Source organism: Centrocercus urophasianus, unplaced genomic scaffold, assembly GCF_019232065.1.
Source record: "Centrocercus urophasianus isolate 14NV4802_14NV808 unplaced genomic scaffold, USGS_Curo_1.0 seq_10, whole genome shotgun sequence".
Classification (NCBI taxonomy): Eukaryota; Metazoa; Chordata; class Aves; order Galliformes; family Phasianidae; genus Centrocercus; species Centrocercus urophasianus.
In genome coordinates, this window is record NW_024884142.1 from 65306905 (window position 1) to 65326436 (window position 19532).

The 19532-nt window shown below is 38.4% G+C and overlaps 1 protein-coding gene across 3 annotated transcripts in view; it reads right to left on the reverse strand.

Moving 5' to 3' along the window:
• PCNX2 (pecanex 2) overlaps positions 1–19532 on the reverse strand; it is a 150673-nt gene that overhangs the window by 12070 nt on the left and 119071 nt on the right. For all 3 annotated transcript variants that reach the window (XM_042808635.1, XM_042808627.1, XM_042808618.1), the window contains 4 exons: positions 13713–13966; positions 9489–9722; positions 7382–7485; positions 529–673 (listed from right to left, as the gene is read on the reverse strand). In XM_042808635.1, coding sequence (XP_042664569.1) covers positions 529–673; positions 7382–7485; positions 9489–9722; positions 13713–13966 — 737 coding nt within the window. The remainder of the gene's footprint in view (positions 1–528; positions 674–7381; positions 7486–9488; positions 9723–13712; positions 13967–19532) is intronic.

A 19532-nucleotide genomic window follows, 5' to 3' on the forward strand; every position in this document is an offset into this window, starting at 1 on the left:
GAAACAGCACAACATAATCAAACACACAGCAGTGACACCAACCCTTCAAACCACAACTCCTCTGCAGTAACTTCCAACAACATATGGAAGTGTTACTCGGTTATTGCCCATCACAAAAAGATTGATAAATAAATGATGAAATTAGCTCAATCAATTCATAGATTTTTTTAAAAAGTTTATTGATCAATTTATTGCATTTGTTTTCAAGCTAGAACCAATAATTATGGTATTTCCACAAGTGAAACATGGCATGTCCATCTACTTTGTTTCAATGAAAAAGACAGGGGCAAGCTCTGCAATAAAAATAGTCTGCAATGGATAGCCTGAGGCTACAGAGGAATAATACTGAGTAAATGCAAAATAAACAAATGCTGAGCTTTTCCATTTTAGTTAAGGAAGTTTCTCAGAGTAAAACAACACATACTCCATTTTGCTCTCATCAAACATTTTTCAAGTTTCCCAGTGTTTCCCTAAGAAGACAAATGCAAAAGTAAAAGTGAAGTACAAACAAACAAACAAAGATCCTACCTGATGGAGCTTCAGAGACATGCGGATCGCTGGGGCGACCACCTTATGCAACAGATCCATGTCTGCAAAGACCCACTCATCCTTCGCCGCTATCCGAAAGTCCCCTTTGAACAGTGCGTGGAGGCCATACAGAAAGGAGTCTAAGCTGCAAGAGGAAGGCAGCGGTCACTTTCAGAAGCCATCTGTTCCTCACCAAGCTGGAGCTGAGCTGCATAGGGACCCGCAGCCCTTCCACTGCAGGGAGAACCATGGCATAGTTCTGGGAGTGCTCGCTATGAATCCTTGTGGCAGATGTAAAGCAACAGTCATGCTGCATACATACATCTCTTTGGGTAGGTGTTATTCCTTCTGCTTGCACTGCCAACTGGCCATGAGACACACGTGGCACTCAGAACATGAGTCTTAAGGACCTGTGCATCAATGTGCTGTGTCTACAGCTGCTCAGTAGCATGTGGAAGGCAGCAAAGCTGCCCCTCACTGCAAGTTCAATCATCAGCCCTGTCATGGTTAACAGTCTGCTTGCAAGGTAAAATTAATAGTAATGATTAAAAAACAGCTATAAAATGTATTATTATTATTATTGTGTTTTTTTTTTTTTTTTTTTACTAAATCTGAAAATTCTGTCATGAAACTCAAAAACAGACTTGAACATTAAATCAGACATACTGAAAAGAGCATTAAGTTTCAAAAGCATGAATTAACCCAGGGGCATTTCCGACTGAAACAACAAACCTTAAAGCAACTGCAGGCCAGGTTTCTTTCTTCACACAAGCAACTGGATGTAACCAGGTCTGCCTGACCTTGATAATGGTTTGCCTGGACCAGAGACTATAGTGGAATATAAGAGGGTCAAAACCAAGCAGATATTAGAAAATGGTTGCACTAGATCTTTGTGAAGAGAAACAAGAAGCCTGGGGCTCAGCCTTCACCACACATCCTGAGCATCCCACAGTGTACAGGAGCCACGCGGGTGGTACTGAGAGCAGGGCCACAGACCTGACACTGCTCTGAAGAACTGATCCTGAAATGGAGGAAAACAGAGCCAGCTATTACAACCTGGAATCTCCTACAAACCCTCAGGACACGGTCCATCCGCCAACATCTTACTCACTTTTACAGCAGTTGATTTTTTAGATTGTAAAGGCTCTGGAGGGGACAAAGCATTAAGATGTCAGAGGTTTTCACTACTATCCATGCTTTCTCCAGAGAATGCATCATCTTTCCACTTAATTGAGCTGTTTTAATTATTTTGGGAAAAACAAATAGACACATTTTCTCTCTTCTGTGAGAGAGCAAAGAGAGATTAGGAGACTTCCTGGCCTATCTTCAAGCTCAAACACATTCTAATTTTGCCCGTGGTGGGTAGTGTGCTGCAGAAATTAAAACAGAGAGATATGTCTGTTGTTACCAGAAAAGCAGCTGGATACTGATTCTCTCTGTGCAAGCGCCATGCGATACAAATCAACTGATCAGTGGGCCTGAGGGCAGGCAGTGAGGCAGGGCTGTGGGCACTGCTGGGAACAGCAGGAGCACAGGGAAGCTCTTGTGAATTCTTAACTCATTTGTATTTATTAGTCACATATTAACACATGCCTAGGTGAGGCAGGCACTTAAACCCAGAGCTTCAAAGCACTGAAGCACAGGTTTCAGTGGGAGTCGTTATGCATCTTCAAAGAATGGCTCCTGATCCCTGCTGACCCTCAATCAATCATCTCCAGAATCTGGAAAACGACAATCTGCCCCAGGGTGGCTCAGTAGCCATGGAAGCCCTACAATAAAATAGTTAAAAAAGACTGTAGGTGCAGCCTACGTGCCCATAAATCGCATCCCTGAAAGAGGTGAGAAATCAGGAAGGGTCCTTCCAGTGGCCCACCCAGAGACAACATCCAATACTCCTGTCTCCGTCCTGGCCTGCAAAACATACCTTAGTAAATAAACGTTCTTTCCAGGATTAAAAACAAACAAACAAACAAACAAAACATGGCAATCCTAAACAATCCCAACATGTGCACACTGTGCAGTGCAGTTCTTCCAAAGTAATACCCATTGTTTTGCTATGAAAAGCTGGCTGAGCTGAAGGAAGGAATAGGCAGGCAAAAGAGCTGCTTTTTAAATTATCAGAGGCTTTCAGAGCCAAATACAAACACCAGAGTAGACAAACAAAGAGTTTGCATCCACATTCAGAGTGTCCTGTAGGCATCAGCTGATGCTGAACAAGCTGCTGCGAGCAACAGTGCTGCAGAAAGGGAGGCTCAGACCAGGACGTGAAAACTGCAGCTGAGCATCAGTGGAAGGAGCAGAGGGAAGCACGTGCAGCTCCCACTGTGTTGAACTCAGGAAGACTCATCCATTTCTCAGCCTTCTGCATAATAAGTTTCCTAACAAGCATTCTTTAAGAACAATTGTGACCGTTACACAGAGTAAAGTAGTGGTGGGAGGCTGAGAGTCAATTATTTCATGTATCATGTTTTCCACCAGAGAGGTCTGAAGGACACTGCTGTATTCACAATGCCATTACAATTTTTCACTCTGCTGCCAATCGTAATGAGGCTGTGGGGCACCTCCTACCTATAACATGACAGTATTTCAACCTGTTATTTCTGCAACACACAGCCCTTAATCCACATAAAATAGAGCTGTTGTTGTGCTTCTAATTGCTGCACTCTCTTCTGAAGGCTCTAATGAGATCACAAAGAAGCTGTACGCCCAGAGCTTTGATCTCTGCCCCACACAAGGTTGTTGCCACTTTCTTGGCCCAGTTTGAACACACCTCAATCAGTCACCTGCCACAGTTCCAGGCACATTACACATATTTTGAAACCTAGTGAAGGTAAATTCAGATGCCAAGGAAACTGCATTAATCAGGAAGAGACAGAACTGCTATTTCTGGCAGCACTGCTGACCCTCTGAGCAGAGACCTGAAAGCTGCTGTTGCACTGCCAAGCTGTTTCTGAAGGCAACCTGCAGGCACATGGGATCCTGCAGCCCACAGATGTTCAGTGAGAAGAGAACGATGCAGCAACATCAGCACAAGAGTGGGCAGCAGAGTCAAAACAAGCACTCTTCTTTCTCCCCCTGTGTTGTTCCAACAGCTGGAACTAAAAGCATTTGATGCAAGCCCAGAACTAGTACAGACAGATGAAAGCTAATGAGCTGGCGACTGCATCTGTGTGTATTTTGCACTCCAAACTCCATTTTCTGTCCTCAGTTTATAGACCTCTCCCAATATTAATTGTGGATTTAGTTCAGCATCAAAACACACACGTACCGATAATAACCCGCACATCTCAGCTCACCTCAAAGAAATGATGATTTATTAAAATATTTTTATTTTTTTCCAAATGTGAAACATATCCCAAACATTTATTTATTAGGAGGTCTAGTGGCTAAATAGTGTTATTATGTATTTTTTCCACAGAGGTACACCAAAACGTATCACTCACGTTTGAATAAATGAATGGTAATGTCACATCATTCTTCAAATTGCATTTTGTGCAGCATGCCTCCTAATGACAGTTTAAGAGAGCGCAGGATTTGCATAGCAATGTTCTGCCATCTTAATGAATGCATTTATAGTGCAATCTAGTGTTAATGTTGGGCTTCTGCTGACATTTACATGAACAGGTACACTGAATAATTATTTACATACATTATATAAGAGCATTTAAAACCTTGGCTTACACAGTGACATTTACTGATTAATAGATTAGACAAAATCAGGTGTAAATGAGTCCAAATTGATAGTTTACATACAAAATGTAAACTTGAATCTCAATTCTGTAGTGCGCAGCTCAGTGTGACATTACCTTTTAATTAGCGTTTTGGTGAAGCAGTTGGATGACTGTCAGTCCTCAAGACACAGCAAAGCCCACGTGAAACTTTCCTTTACCCACACAGTTACCCCAGGGGACAAAATATGGGCCTCAGAGCACAGATTACTGTCTATTTTCTCACAATGGACTTATCTGAAACTCTACCAAAATGAGCGTGTGGAGAATTACAACATCTATCTGCCTATCTGACCATTACAACTTAAATTCATCATGAAACTTCTAGCGATATTGTGGACAAGATGCTTCACAGCTGGAATTAATAAAGTTCCAAAAAAAAGTTCAGGGTTGTTTCTTATTGCTGTCTGAAGAAATCTAAAAAGTCATGACACCTTCTAAAGAAAGCATAAAACCATCATCTAAAGGATGATTCCTTCAGCTTCTGAAGACCCTAAGTGCTTCCCTCCCATCTGACTTGAACAGAAACCTGCAAAGAGCTGAGAGCTGGGGCCAAGAACCAGCAATAATACTGTAATAATCCTCTGTAAAATAATGCTGTAAATTATCCTTTGAAAGAGCTGCTGTCTCTCCACCAAATACAGTGAGGGGAGGGGAGGATCTGCCTTCATTGCCAAAAGTTAATCCTTGGGGAACATCTGCTTCACCTCATTGATGTTGCATGTGTTGGCTTCCCCTGGCAAGCTACGTAAACCTACAACTATTTGAGCCTTGCTGACTTCTTTGTGTTTAAATAAGCTGTGGTGACCTTTATGTAGCAGTAAAGATAACAAGTATGATAAGCAGCCATCTGTGCTGCATCCAGTTGAATTTGGGGGATTTTTGTTGTAAAAGGTCTTGACGTCTGAGGGTAAAGTTCCCACCTTGCTCCTTAGGTGATACTGTCTACTAAACTGCTCTCAGCAATTGAAATATATATATAAAGACAAAAATAAACATCAGACACCAAAGCCAAAGTCATATTTTTTAGCCCTAGCAATTTAAAACTCCTATTGTGCTACTCAGATTCCCATTTTTTTCCAAATCTTTCTGACAGATGAAAGATGCTGAAGGTAACTTACCCAGGTGGGTAAGTGACACAGTTTTTCAGGGAAACTTTTCTAAGGGAAGCTTTTGTGAAGTAGCGCTGAAAAAGACTGACACAACTTTCCATTTATTTCCTCTTATGTTATAAAGCTCGTGTTAAAAATACAACAATATAATAACACCCTGGAGCAATTTCTTAGTAAAAGAAAACCAGAACTTAATTAAAGATAAAGTACTATATATAATGGATTCAGGAAACCAGAGACAGAGCTGTGCAGTGCATATAGCTACCACAATTCTTTCCCTTCTACAGACTTTTTCTCTGCAATATTTTTTTAATGCTGGAATGTCCATTTCCCAAAAGAGAGAAACTGATAAGGTTTATTGCTTATGTTTCAAATTTCAAAGAGACATGATATAGCTGACTCCTGCAATTAGTAAAATATTTGCAAATAATTATCCTCAACATTCACACTTCCCAAGTTAAGCTTTTAAAAGTCTCTGACAGCATTACCATCTCTTTGCATAGCTACTCACTGTGAAAGCCAATAAAAGGAAGTGACATTGTTACTGTACCTGTACAACTGCCAAAACACTGTGAGGAAGATTTTAAGATCCTGTGCAAAGTACATGCAATGTGATGACAGTTTCAGGAAGATTTTGTGGTATTTTTAGTTGCTTTGCTAATGTCACTGTGACATACCTGCTGCAGACCTAGATCAAAATCACTTTAATCTTTTCCGTAAAAAAAAACCAAACCTAAATGCTCATCAACTTTTCTATCATGTCCCCATACTCTAAAATTCAGACCATCTGAAAATAGGGCAATATTATTAAACATCATACTAATCTGATTGTGTAGAAATTAAGGGAAAATAAACTTAACCCAGAAAAAAAAAACAACAGGGAAAAGCAATATGCAAACACCAGTAGAAAAGAAATAACAACAGCCACTTGAGAAAGCAGAAAGGAGCAGCACACCAAGAAATAAGCCATATGGGCCATGAACTGACTGAAGAAAGACATGAAAACAGAAGTTACGAACATTTCAACACACAACAAAGCTAGAATGAATATTTAAAGGACTGATTTATAACACAAAATACATTCAAATTCACACACGCTGCCTTTGTTTTCTTGTTAATAAGACAAATCCTCCCTAAGGACTTGTTGATGGAACACTAGCTAGCTTTATTCACAGTTTTGTGCCAATGCAGCAAGGTCAGTCAGAGACTGTACTTCTACTGAACTTCTCTACTGTTATTAAATGCCTACGAACAGAATGATTTCAAATACACCTAATAAAAATCTGAAACTAGGTGAGAAGGTAGACTTCTGTAAAGTAAATAGTATTAATAAAATGCTCTATCTATTGTATTATCTACTCGGGCTGAACACTTAAAAAAGGACAACAGATATGTTATAAAATCCAAACAAATTAGTACCTGAGTGAAAATGGAAGAACCCTAAGAAGAACTTACGATGCTGAGTATGTAAAGATGTAAACTTAGCCAAGTAATAGAATTCATAAGCCAAATTTTCTAGGAAGAAGTGCTTTGAATGAATGAATGATGCAAAAGACTGAGAACAGACAAATCCTGGCCTTGAGAGACGAAAGGATCTGTCTTCCTCAGTCACCAACATGGAGTGGCACAGTGACCACAGAAAATAGTTCTAAGGAATACAGCACAGTTATGATTTATTATTTTTCAGCTAACTGGCAGTCAGATTATTTAGCTGTTTATTCCCCGTCTGGAGAAAGTCAGCATTTCAGTAGCCAGGCCAGAACCAAGTAAACACCACAGGTACATATTCTTTCAATACAAGATTGGACTGAAAGATGTTTCATATGGAAGACTGATACTGGTTATTAAGCAAACTACTGAAGTGAAAGAAGTCCAGGAACAGAAGAAAACAAATTACATTACAAAGGAAACAGACTTCACCTTGATTCAAGGTTCTGCAGAGGTTCTACAGTAAGTGAAAAAAGACAACAGATTTTGGCTTAAAGATCAGTAGCAAAAACACCTAAAACTCACCTGATGGCCATGTTATGAGATGCAGTTCCCAAAGCTCTTCGGCCCAATATACACAAAGCAAAGGAAAGCGTTACTAGTGGAGAATCCTCATCGCTGTCCAAGTGCTACAAAGTTTTAAAACTTGCATGTTATTCTAAATACAAATAGCATCCTAAAAAGCATTTTAATACTGTAAATAATAAAATACAATAGAATCTGTCTGTAGCTGGATCTGCACACAAAAACACTCTTTGCAATTAATAGAACAAGAACAAAAACATCACAATCAGAGTCTTTCTGCAAAATGCTAGCTTATTTTGCCCACTGACTAGAAACACAACATTCCAATCTTAGGAGGTGGGATCTCAAAGGAATCTCTGCTGGTTTATTTATTGTTGTTTCATTGTTTTTCTCCAGCCATTACTGTAAGACAAAACACTCTGCTTATTGCTAAGAGATGCTGCAATTGGAGGCAGCAAAAGCCCATCCATGGGACAAAGGATGCACATGAGACCTCTGGACAGATTTCAGGAGAAAAATTCATTCAAAAACCTTCTAGTGAATATCAGTATATACATCACAATTACATGCCATTGAGGACACTGACCTCACATTTCAGCAAGCTGTCAAAATATTTCATTCACATTCACTAGCTTAAAAGTGGTTTTTTTTTTAACTGAAATTTTCACAAAAAAATTGCTTACTATCAAGCAGGAAGAAAGATTCCAACAATCTCTCATGAATTTGAATGTTTAGGAGAGTACATACTATTTCAGCCCATGCAATGGGTTATTTCTTTGACTCTAGGACTGAAGCTACTTATAACAGAGAATACTACTCCTTCTACAAATTATTCTGATTTTCAGGCTATACAATGAAGCATTTTAAAATCTCATCTCATATATGACCTTACCTCTATACAGAAGGTGAATTACAATAAAATAAAATATAAATACGTAAATATATATATAAATGAAAGTGCATGCATATGCACTGGTGCAGGCATTTGTTTGCCCTTTTAACTCAGAGGAACTACAAGTCTATTGGGTATCTCTAAATCTATTGTTCTATTCAAAAGTTACAGCCAGATTGCAAATCAGAAGTATCATTTAGCAGAGATTTTCACTGCACCATAGATTTTTTTGTGTCTCGGAACTTGGGATTCAAGCCAGGAGATGGGCAAGGAAGGGGATGAAAGATTCCCAGCAGGAGGAGATGGTGAGGAAAGCTCAGAGGACAATTCAATGAAAACAACACCAATGTAGTGATGTGCAGAGGAACTGGTGGAATGGTACTGAAGTGCAGAGTTGCAAGAAAGAACTGAATTGGAAAAGAAATACCACGATTGAACAATGTGATGCTATTCAGATAAGGTGAGTGGTGGCAAATGGGATGTTCAGTCAGTGATCCTGAATGAAAAATATCCGAATAAGATTGTATGGGGCGAAGAAATACACACTTCTCATTTTTTCCCAATGTCAGCAATAATCAGAAAATTAAACAGAGGAATATGCTTTGTCTGCAACTGCATTCTCTCTCTGGGCTATTTTGAGTATTTCATGGAAATACAATAGAACATTTCTGCCAAATGGTTGCTGACCACCAGTAATCCTAGCGGCTGAAAGCACATGAATGTGTAGCTGCAAACCTGCCCTTGGCCTTCTAGAGCTGTACTGTCATTTCACACACTCTCGTTACGTAGTTCACATTTGAATTATCAGCTCTCAGGAGTGAACTATACGAGTTGTTCGTTTGGTATGCACTTCCCTATCATTTGAGGATCACACCAAAGCATAGGCAAACGTTTGGAAGTTTCTGCAAGCACTTGTTAAATCCACACTTCCTAGAGATTATAAAATTAATAGTGCTGGAGAGTATGCACAGCATGGAATTGGTTCTGTATCCAGAGACTACTGCTTTGAAGCTTCTTGAGACTAAATTTTTTGCACAAGAGTAGTCTGTAATGTGTGGTTTTCCTTCCATTTTCCAATGCAAAGGTTTCTCATTTATGTTAAACTTAACAGCTTAAATGGTATAATTTTTCCTGTATTAATCCCGAGTAACCATGTATCATTTAAATCCAATCTCAGAAATTACAACTGCTACTCATAAAAAAATGTATGCTTACCTCTGCCCTTTTCCTGGCACAGTACTGAATCCAGTCCAGATAAACACTGCAAAAACTAGCCCTTGTTATTCCTTGGAGACAAGGAACATAGTCTTCATCTATGTTAATGTTAAACATTGCAAGGTCACGTTCAATATAATGCCACTTTGCATAAGGCTGCAGCGTCTTTTGGATGGATTCATCTTTTATCCACTCAAGAATTTTGGGAGAGCTTGCTGTAAAGTATATTATACTCTGTTGACAAAATGAGTAAACATTAGTCATTCTGTCTCTGATTAAAGCAGAAATACTTTATGCAGAAAAGAATAAATCAAATAAGACAACACTAGCAACCCATAGTGGTACATATTGTTCCTGTTTTTTAATGCTCAGAATCGATGCTTCACCAGACTGTTTAGTTAGATGGTAGTAATTGATATTTAAATAGCAGGAAATGGAAATAGAAGTCACATATTTAATACCTTGGTGCTTTACAGGAAAATTAATACAAATCAATGGACTGCAATACAAACAAGGAATTCCCACACTGCAATGCACACATTATGGAATAGTAGTGGGCTCACAGAGCCTATCACCAAGAAGGTGATATTGACAAAAGTTCAGAGAGATTTTGAAAAAAACAGCAGTAGCTGGCCACATGATTGAAGCAGGCTTCTTTTTGCTATGTAAGCTTCCTGCTATCTGAGTATGAAGCTTTTCTAATTCTTCAACAAAAACATTTCCACAGCGATTTAAATCTCATACAGGTGAGATGTGACAGATGTGTACAGTACAACTCAGAAACCCCCCTCCGAAATTTTAATTTCTGTTTTTACTCTGCATTTAGTAGCATCACTATTTTTGATATTTTGTCAGTGAGATTAGTAAAGAATAAAGAATTATAAGTGTAATATGAAAAAGCTAATAAATACTGCAACTGAATTTACATTTATAAAGCAAGAAGGAGGAAGAGCACTCACCAGGAGTTCTTTGACCAAATACAGAAATATAAGAAAGCAGCAAGACTCACATCTCATGCCTGTGCCTGAGTTTCTAAGCTTGAGTTCTAACCAGTGGGTCTGGAACCTTTAGAATCTTAGTAAGAAAAATCTATCAATGCCAAATTTAATGCTAATTTTCAGAAGAACAGGAAACCTATGGAGAAGTTCCAGTCTTGGAAAGGAAGGTGACAGCAGCTGAGAAGGCACATTACAACACTTTATCATTAGAATGTTTTGTTTTAATTAAAGATATTCATTTAAAACTGGATTCCAAAGCAAACAAGAGATGAACGAACATGACAAGATGATGTAGTTCTACTTTACCTATGAAACAGGAATATAATTAAGCAAATAAATATAAAAAATTAAAATACGATGAAAATGAAAAAAAGGACAGAAGCACCACCAGCCCTTTTACAAATCCCAGATGCCATCCACAATTTGTCTTTCAAACTGCACAAAAATACACAGATAAGAGTAAAATTAAGTTCCAATGGAAAAAGACAAGGTAGAGTAATATAGATCGGGGATAGTGCCTTAATTTCTTGGCATGAGGAGAAACAATATAAAATCTTCTGAAAAAGATTCACAAAGAAACAATAGGATCTGAAAACTCTGAGAATGCAGACTTCTGGAATAGCAGAAGACATTTAAATAAGAATATATTGAGAGGAGACAGAGGAGGCACAAGGGAAAATATCACAGTAGTTGAGCAGGAAATGATTTCAAAATGTATGCAGGAGGGTTGCAGGAGCTGACCCACTTTGGTTGTGGAGAATAAAAATCCCCTTACAAGAAAAAATAAGGGCCTTTCTGGACTGCCAGTGGAACTGCAAATGAAATAAATGCACAAAGAATATTAAGCTCAATATAACTCACTCTTTAAAAGATCAATCTAATAATTATTCATGAAGCATGGAAGTGAAACAAAGCATAAGTTTTCTTCACTGATCTTCAAAATACACTTTGCTTTTCTTATTATTCTCACCTGTGTTTCCAAAAAAACACATTCAGCTAGGAAAATAATCAGACTGGCAATCAGACACTGAAACAACAGAACTTCTGCCACCTAATTAAATTCTACTTTTAGTAGCTCTTCCTGGATATGTTTTGTCCAGGAGTACATTCTCAGCTATATAGCAGTTCAGAAATGATACAGCAAATATTTACAATATTATAAGCTACAAAGTACAAACTAGAAGCACTCCAAGCACTCGGTGTGATGGAGATGCAGTTACTGCTGAAGCTCAAGTCTATGGGTTTTCTGAGTGATTTGTCTTGCCTGAATACTGTATTAACTAGACTTCTTACAATTACCTTCCTACTTCGTTAAAAGGAAAGTGTCAGGGGTTTAAAATGTCCACAGTGGAATTGCCCAGGTTCTTCACAGCTCAAGATTCCTCCTTAAGAGGAAGCTGAGAAAGGAGTGAATTCTCACCTCTGTTTCTGGTATCGTATGTTTATCCAAAGGTTAAGTTTCAGCAGCACTAGACAAACAGCATGACAGCTTATCTGATACAAAACATAATCTTCTCATCTTCCTAGGCCGTACTAAGGATTTTATCAAATCTTATTATCAAATCTTATCAAAGTCTCTGTTTATGGAAAAAATGATTAATTTGAAGAATAGGAGAAAAAAAAAACTCCTTAAGGGTTTTTTTGGGAGTGCCATTCTGAGGAAGAATTCTACTGAAACCAAGGGAGATCAGGCACAGGCTAAAAACTAAGCTGACAACAGGTTATTATCATCCCTCGTTCATCCTTCCCTAAGAAGGGAAGTAGATTAAGAGACTGGAGCCTTTCTAAGGATGAAGATCTGTAAAAACATCCTAATAGTGTTGGCTCACAAAATCAATCCAAAAAAGATTAGATTTGGAAACCTTGAAAGTCACAGATGCTGAACATTACAAAATCTGTACCCAAGGGATGTGGAGACACAGCACATTTCAGAAGCACGGAGTTCATTTAACCCTTTCACTCAAGGCAGAATCAATTTCACTCGTATTGTAAGGGACAAAAGTTTGCCTAAGCAACGTTTTGTATGTCAGCTGCCTCTCAAGTATTTCTGGAATAGAAGCTCTAAACTGCCTTCCAGTTAACTTCCTATGTGACTGCTTCAAATTTTCCACAGTCGTCTCTTGTTTCAGTTGATTTTCAGGGATGAAAAACCTCCTGTTTAAAAAGCACAATTGTTTGGTACTTTAAACTAATGAGCTGCTGATTTGATTCCATCATAGACTGAGATGATTTTCAGTCTCATATGTCACCAAAATCTGAATCATATCAATTCACATCACTTTAAATTCAAACTACCTTTTAAAGTCAAGTGAAGCAATTGTAGCTATATATTAATTTCAGATTAAAGAAGCCTTTTTGTTTGTCTGTTCAGTTTAGGTACAGTCCCTAAAAATAATTGAATTAAATTGTTAGAAGTGGTTTTTTTTTTTTTGTGGCTAAAATGAAATAAGCATGTTTACAGGCAGTTTTGTTTTTTTAATAATTAAACCAGGTTGGTTACTGGGCCTTGATGTTTGTAAAATTATTTAGGAAACTCCAGCCTGCGCTTTACAGAGTAATTGACTGCATGACCAAAGCACATTCGTGAGGCAATTATCCTGTTTTTACTGCACTGGGTCACTTGCATATAAAGGTGATTGATTTATTTACAGGAGGTCTCTCTCTGTGGTTGACAGGAGTTTTAAAATTGCAGAGATGTAGGTAGGAAGGAGATGTCAGAGATGGTTGGGAGCTTTGGTAATTGGCTTAATGGCAGTACTAGTGACATAAAAGGCAGCATTTGGCTTTTGTTGCTTCAGCAGAAGACAGTATTGCACAGAAATTTCTTCACTTGCTGGATTAGAAAGGGTTTGGCTTTTCTGACAAATGAGTATCTGTGTGGTCTTTGTGATCTTAATAACACCGCAAACACAAAAACCAAACTGTCACTGAAGCTTTGCTTTATAAGAATGCTTCCTCTGTCTCTATCAGGAAAGGAAGCTAACTCACCTTCTCAATTTCTGCTTAAGCACGCCTGCAACTTCCTGTACAAAGTGTATCTGGTCAGAGTCATATGTTACGAAGGAGACATGAGTTAATTATCCCTAACTAATAATGAGGTAGTACAACTGCCAGCAGTGTGAAGGAATAAATACAAAGCCAGTTACTTCAAATACTACTCTTAGCAGCCAGCCATCATTTTTGACAAACCTGCATAGGAATAAGTCCATTTTAGCCAACAATTTACCTTTATGTAGTATCTGATAAGAATTCTCCGCAGATCGAACACTTGCAGCATCGTTGCAGCATTGTTATCAATGATGCTATATCCTTCGAGGATGTACTGGGTTCGTGTTATTTCCCACGTCAGCCATCGGAGGTTAAAGGCTGCATTACATGATAACAAGTGAGGCAAGTGTCCTGGCTTACAGCAGCAGCAGCCTTCATCGTCTTCATCTCCTTCTGTTATAGCCTCCACTTCTCTCTGCTGGCAATATGTCCCTTGGCAGTGAGGAAAAAAAAGTATGCTGATAGTTATTGTGGGGTGGGGGAAACAAAGGACATCTGACTGGAGAAAGTAGGGCTGAAGGGTCTATGCATTTACCAAAAATCCAACAGAAAGAACTACAGCAACAAATTAGATGTGTAAATTGATTCATGTGCAGTAGAAAATGAAGTGCTGTCCATCATTTAGTTAATATCACCTATAACAACCTTAAAAGGCCCAATATAACATCCTACGCATTTGGTTCTGAGCTGAGCTACAGGGCATTGCTTCTGCCTCAATAAAAACTCACCAGGAAGCAACGCTAAAGATTCTTGCTCCATCAGGCATAGTAAGAAAATTGATCCAAGTCCCAGTCTGTTTCTTCAACATAAAGGACACAAACAAAGATTTTACAGTCTGTCAGAGAACTTACAAAATCTGTGTTAGAGTGAACTATCTTGGAAAGTATGCTCCAAAAATAACATGCAACTGGTTGCTCTCTCTCCCACTGAAATAAAAGCCATATCAGATCAAATGTTTGTAATGAATAGCACTAGTGGCAGTATATCACGAGGACAGAACAGCTCTCTAATTAGCCAATTACATGGGCTTTAGATCAAAATATTTCTGAAAAAGCCATCTTAATTTAAAAAGAAGTTATGAGGACAATGCAGAAACAATATTTCTGTTTTGCAGACTGCATTTCCGACCTGTGTTGCGCACACTTCACAGAATCACAGAATCACAAGGTTGGAAACGACCTGCAAGATCATCTATTCCAACCACCCTCCCATTCCTATTAGTACCACAAGCTACTAAACCATATCTCGTAGCTTGATGGCCAACTTGATGGCCAACCTGAGCCCATCAGGTTTTGAAATCTATGAATGTGGTTTCAAAACCATGTTGGACACTACAAATCAAAAGCAGAGGTGGACACCCATGTGTTTCCCATGAAGTTTTCAAGATACTTGAGCTATACGTTCTTGTTGCAAGGACCCACTTAAAATTTATACTCTGTGGGCTACTGCAGAGCTTGCTCTCCCCTGAAGTTCTCCACAAACTATCCCTCAAGGCCACGCAAGTCACACATATGTCTCACATATGCTTTTTGCTAGTGGTTCAGTGTCACCCCACGAGAAAGCTGGCTTAGTCATTTCCAGAAAGTATCAATAGGAGAGGAAGGTGCAAGACACTGTACTGAAGTTTCTGGAGAGGGACACTCTCAGTTAAAGCTTCAACTGGAATCAAAGATGCAGCATTTACCAGCATGCACTCATTTCTCCTTATAAGTTCCTAAACAAGTGTGTCTCCCGCATAGCAATTCAAGCTTGCATCCCTGGTACCACTCACCATTCATTTTTGGGTGAAATATGGTATGGGATATATATTTAACATATCAGCAAATACACTTCAGAGAGCTTTTTGTGTTCTCATTGTCAAAGATAGCAAGAAAACCACATTGTTTCAAACGCTTCTCTGAGAATGTTATTACTAGAAACTATGTAAATAAAGTAAGCAACACCTATGAAACCCCTGCCAGGACCAATAAACCTGTTCTGTCATGCCAGTTTAAATAAGAGAAGAATATGGGTATGTTAGTGAAAACTTACACTGTGTAACCAATATTGTTCACACACTGCCATGTTCCCCCTTCGATTCAAGGGTATACAATTATGACAAATTATTAAATATTTTAAGTAACCTAAATATTAGCATCTTTCCATCCAAGACAGCCACAAAGTACAAAATATGACCTATCTAGTTGACATTTTCCGTGGGACTGGACATGAACTGAACTGTTTCTGCTTCATATTTCACAGATTTCTACATGAATTAACACTTAATGCTTAGCGGCAAAAAAACAGCAACTGCTCTTGGTCACTGGATGCCTCTCTGAAGTCAAGTCAAAAGACATTATACACAAAGTTAAGTAGGGAAAGGCACATCCCTCTGTACATTGGCTGAAAAGGGTAAAACAACCATTCCACACTAGTGCTCTTACTCTTGTCTATTTTTTGAAAAGTTGAAGGTCTTACAGTATTACATCAAATTTAAGAGATCAGTCTTCACCTCAGGTGCTAAATTAAACTTGCCAGGTGTTTACAAACGGTGAAAAACATACACCTAATAACCACTGCTGCTAATCTTACAACTATTGGAGTTAAAAAGATGAGTTTGCTTTGTTTCCATTCTTAAATCCATTCTTCTGTTTTGTCTACAAATATCATGTTTCATTCCTATCAGATGCTGGCTATGTTTTAAGACGTTCTCTAGATCACCTGTGTTAATGAATACCTTATATTGTATATATACTGGAGACTCTGCAATTACTAGTTTTCTTAAGACATTTATTTTGTAAAACATAGAACCAAAAGAGGCAATAATTGGAGAATTCATGGGACCCTCAGTGTCTGAGGGAAGCTGTCACGTATACAGAAAACAAGAGAAGTAGCCAGAACAATTATTTGCTTTCTCAGCTAATTCAGCAGGTAAGAAAAATATCTCCAAGTCATCTGTGCTAGGTAATTTCAATCAGTGAAACTTAAAATGATACTACAGTAAACACAATCAACATTGAACTTGGGAAGACAGAGACGTTCTACCTAGGACCATATTATTACAAATGCTCTGGGAGCGAACCAAGGAGTTCATGTGGTCATTCCACAAATTAATTTAAAAGAATGAGATCAGGGTTGTGCTCTGTCAACATCTGGCAAACACACCCTCGCTTAACAATGGTCTGATGGGCTCTGGTACTGATACCCTGGGGATTTGGTGTCTGGATTGCTTGGAGAGCCTCAACTTACTTTAAAGGTCTGAGCTCAGGCATGGCCAATGTTTTTTGCCACAATAACAAATCCGTTTTGTATCCTCAGTCCCAAATTATCTGCTGATTAATATTTCCAAGCAGTATCCCATCTAGTAAAAAGACTCAAGTTTGTGAAGACAATCGGTAGATTTGATGCTCAAGCACATGCTGGTTCCCCTCATTCCCTGCAGTCAGTTCCAGACAGAATGCTACAAATTTTGTTTCGCCCTTGAATGAATCTTGCTTTAGGCCATTAATGCACTGGCTGGACTTCGATGCCAGTAACTCTCATGTCATTGATAAATTTCATTTTACAGCTGCATCAATCCTTTTTGGCTCTTTACTCGAGATTCTAAACACTGGTACCACTGAGACTAAGAGCATGTGCTCAGTTTTATGCACTGAGCCAAACAGGACAAGTCACAGCCAATGAGATTAAGCATTAGTGTACATCTTCTACAGAACAGTGACGCTAAACTTTCTTATATGTGTTACAAGCTGATGATTAAAATGTCAATTCTATATTGCTTCTCCAAAAATTAGCAAGTTCAAGCAATTCTAAGAGAATTATGAAAAACTAAAGAGCAGGGAGCAGAACGTGCACTTCAGTCATGCAATACAATTAAGCGTAGTGCCATTAAACATTAAAATACAGGAAAATGTTTTCACTGCTAATTAGCCATTTTAAAATCTGAAGTAGAAAGAATGAAAATAAGCTTTCTCTCTTTGCTCAAGCTTAGCCATTCACGGTGACCCTTGCTAGTACAGATGAGACTGATTCGTTTATAAGATACGTAACGCTGGCTGGCTGCCAAAGGTTCATCAATGCAAGAACACGTGCCAGATCAACAAAGCAAGGTCAAACTATGTGAGCTCAGGAGAAAACCAGTTTGAGAACTTGAAACTCTTTCTCCTGACACATCAGGACTTAAGGACTGACTTGTGCTCTGCCAGAATGATCTGACCTAAATGGAAATGAGAACACTGAAACTGAAGGCTGCAATCTTATTTCAAGAGGACACAGAAAACATACCTCAACTAATAACCTCTAGCCCTCTAGAATTTCAGGCTGAAATGAAGGTATGCTTTTAAATTTAATTTCGGTAACTCAGTGAGTGAAAGGAAAATTATTTTTCAGTTCTGCAGGAGTCGAAAGAGAATCCTGCAAGACGACATCTAGAAGCAGTTTTATATGGCTTTTCTGTTCACTACAGCAGGTAGTACGTATCACCAAGAAGAAGTATAAAGAGCATAATTAAACACCTTCTCCTGAAACAAGCCTTGTATGTAGCTCTAGAAACAAAGGACTGAACGGAGCTCCCAAATGGAAACTCATGAATCCCAGAAATGGATGCGTTCTGGTAAACATCACCTATTTTGGCTTCTTCCAGCTCTTTTTCTTGTAGAATTGAGATTGTTAATAATAATCTGTTTGCAGTGATGTGTCATTTTAAAAAAAAAAAAATCTCAGGACTTAAAAACAAAAGTGAAACAATACCAATTTCTCAAACATCAAATCTATTAACTGTAAAACTGTGATTCAGTTTTCAACTGTTTCAGGTGCTTGCATGCCTGACAAATAATTCATTTTCCAAAGTAAACAGACTAATAACAGACATCACATCACAAAAACCGAGTCATGTTATAAAACCCCAGGTGAAAGAAAGCATTCTCAAAGGATGCTGGTTGTTAAACTTACAGCTACCAAACACAAGAACCTCTCACGTTACCTCTTTTGGAACGTAATGCAGTGCAACATTTTGTTTCCAACAAATATTCATTTTCAATAAAAAGGTTATTGAGCATCTAACAACATTCCTTTCCTTCCAGAAGTTTGCCCCAATACACCCATACATACATACAAAATTGTGAGGGGAAAAAAAGGCATAAAATATTTATTCTATTCTGCATTATAGATACTAAAGCATTCTATTTGAAATGCATAGAAACATATACTGCTGTGGCATTACTGTACACCTAGAAAGGTTTCTGTACTGCAGATTTCCTTCATTCAACATCATGCCTTTCCTGGTTTATGTCTTTTTCAATTAAATCATTGTGATTAAAGCATAGAGATCTCTTTGCAGCCTTTCTGTTTGTGCCCATCTTTCTGAGCCTTTGTTCTTTCCTGCAAACAATGTGCATTCTGTTCTTTTAACCTTCTCTTGAAAGAGATGTGTTAAAACAGCTGCTCTTCCCTGAACTTGCTATGTTTTTTCAGTATCTTTTGATGGTTTTGTGCATACAATGAATGTACTTCAAGCATGATTTCAGCAAAGACATGAAGGTGGGCATTTTTATTTCCCAACAGTGTGAAGTGAATTGTAAAAGTAAAAAAGTGAACATTGCAATCAGTCTTTAAATAAAGAATGACTCCTGCTAGTGCTACAGAGCTTTCAGACACAGAAATCAAACATAATGTACTCGCTACTGTCATAAAGCTATACAGTATATATACATGCTGCCAAAATGAGTAACTGTCCTTATTTCTTAGAAATCATTACTGTGCTTAAAGCACATACCCTAAACTGACTGCATTCATACACCATTTTGCGTGCGAAATAAACTAGGTAACACAGAGAAAGCCCCACAGGCGATCCCACCCTGCTGTCACAGCTGCTTGCCACAATGTACAATTACATCTGTGCTTGCTCTGTGCTTCTTTCCTTGGTTCATCTAATGAAGTTCCAAGTGAAGCGTGAATACTGCACGTGCAACATTCAGCAACAAAATCACAGCACAGATTTAGAAGTTAATTACATGCTTGA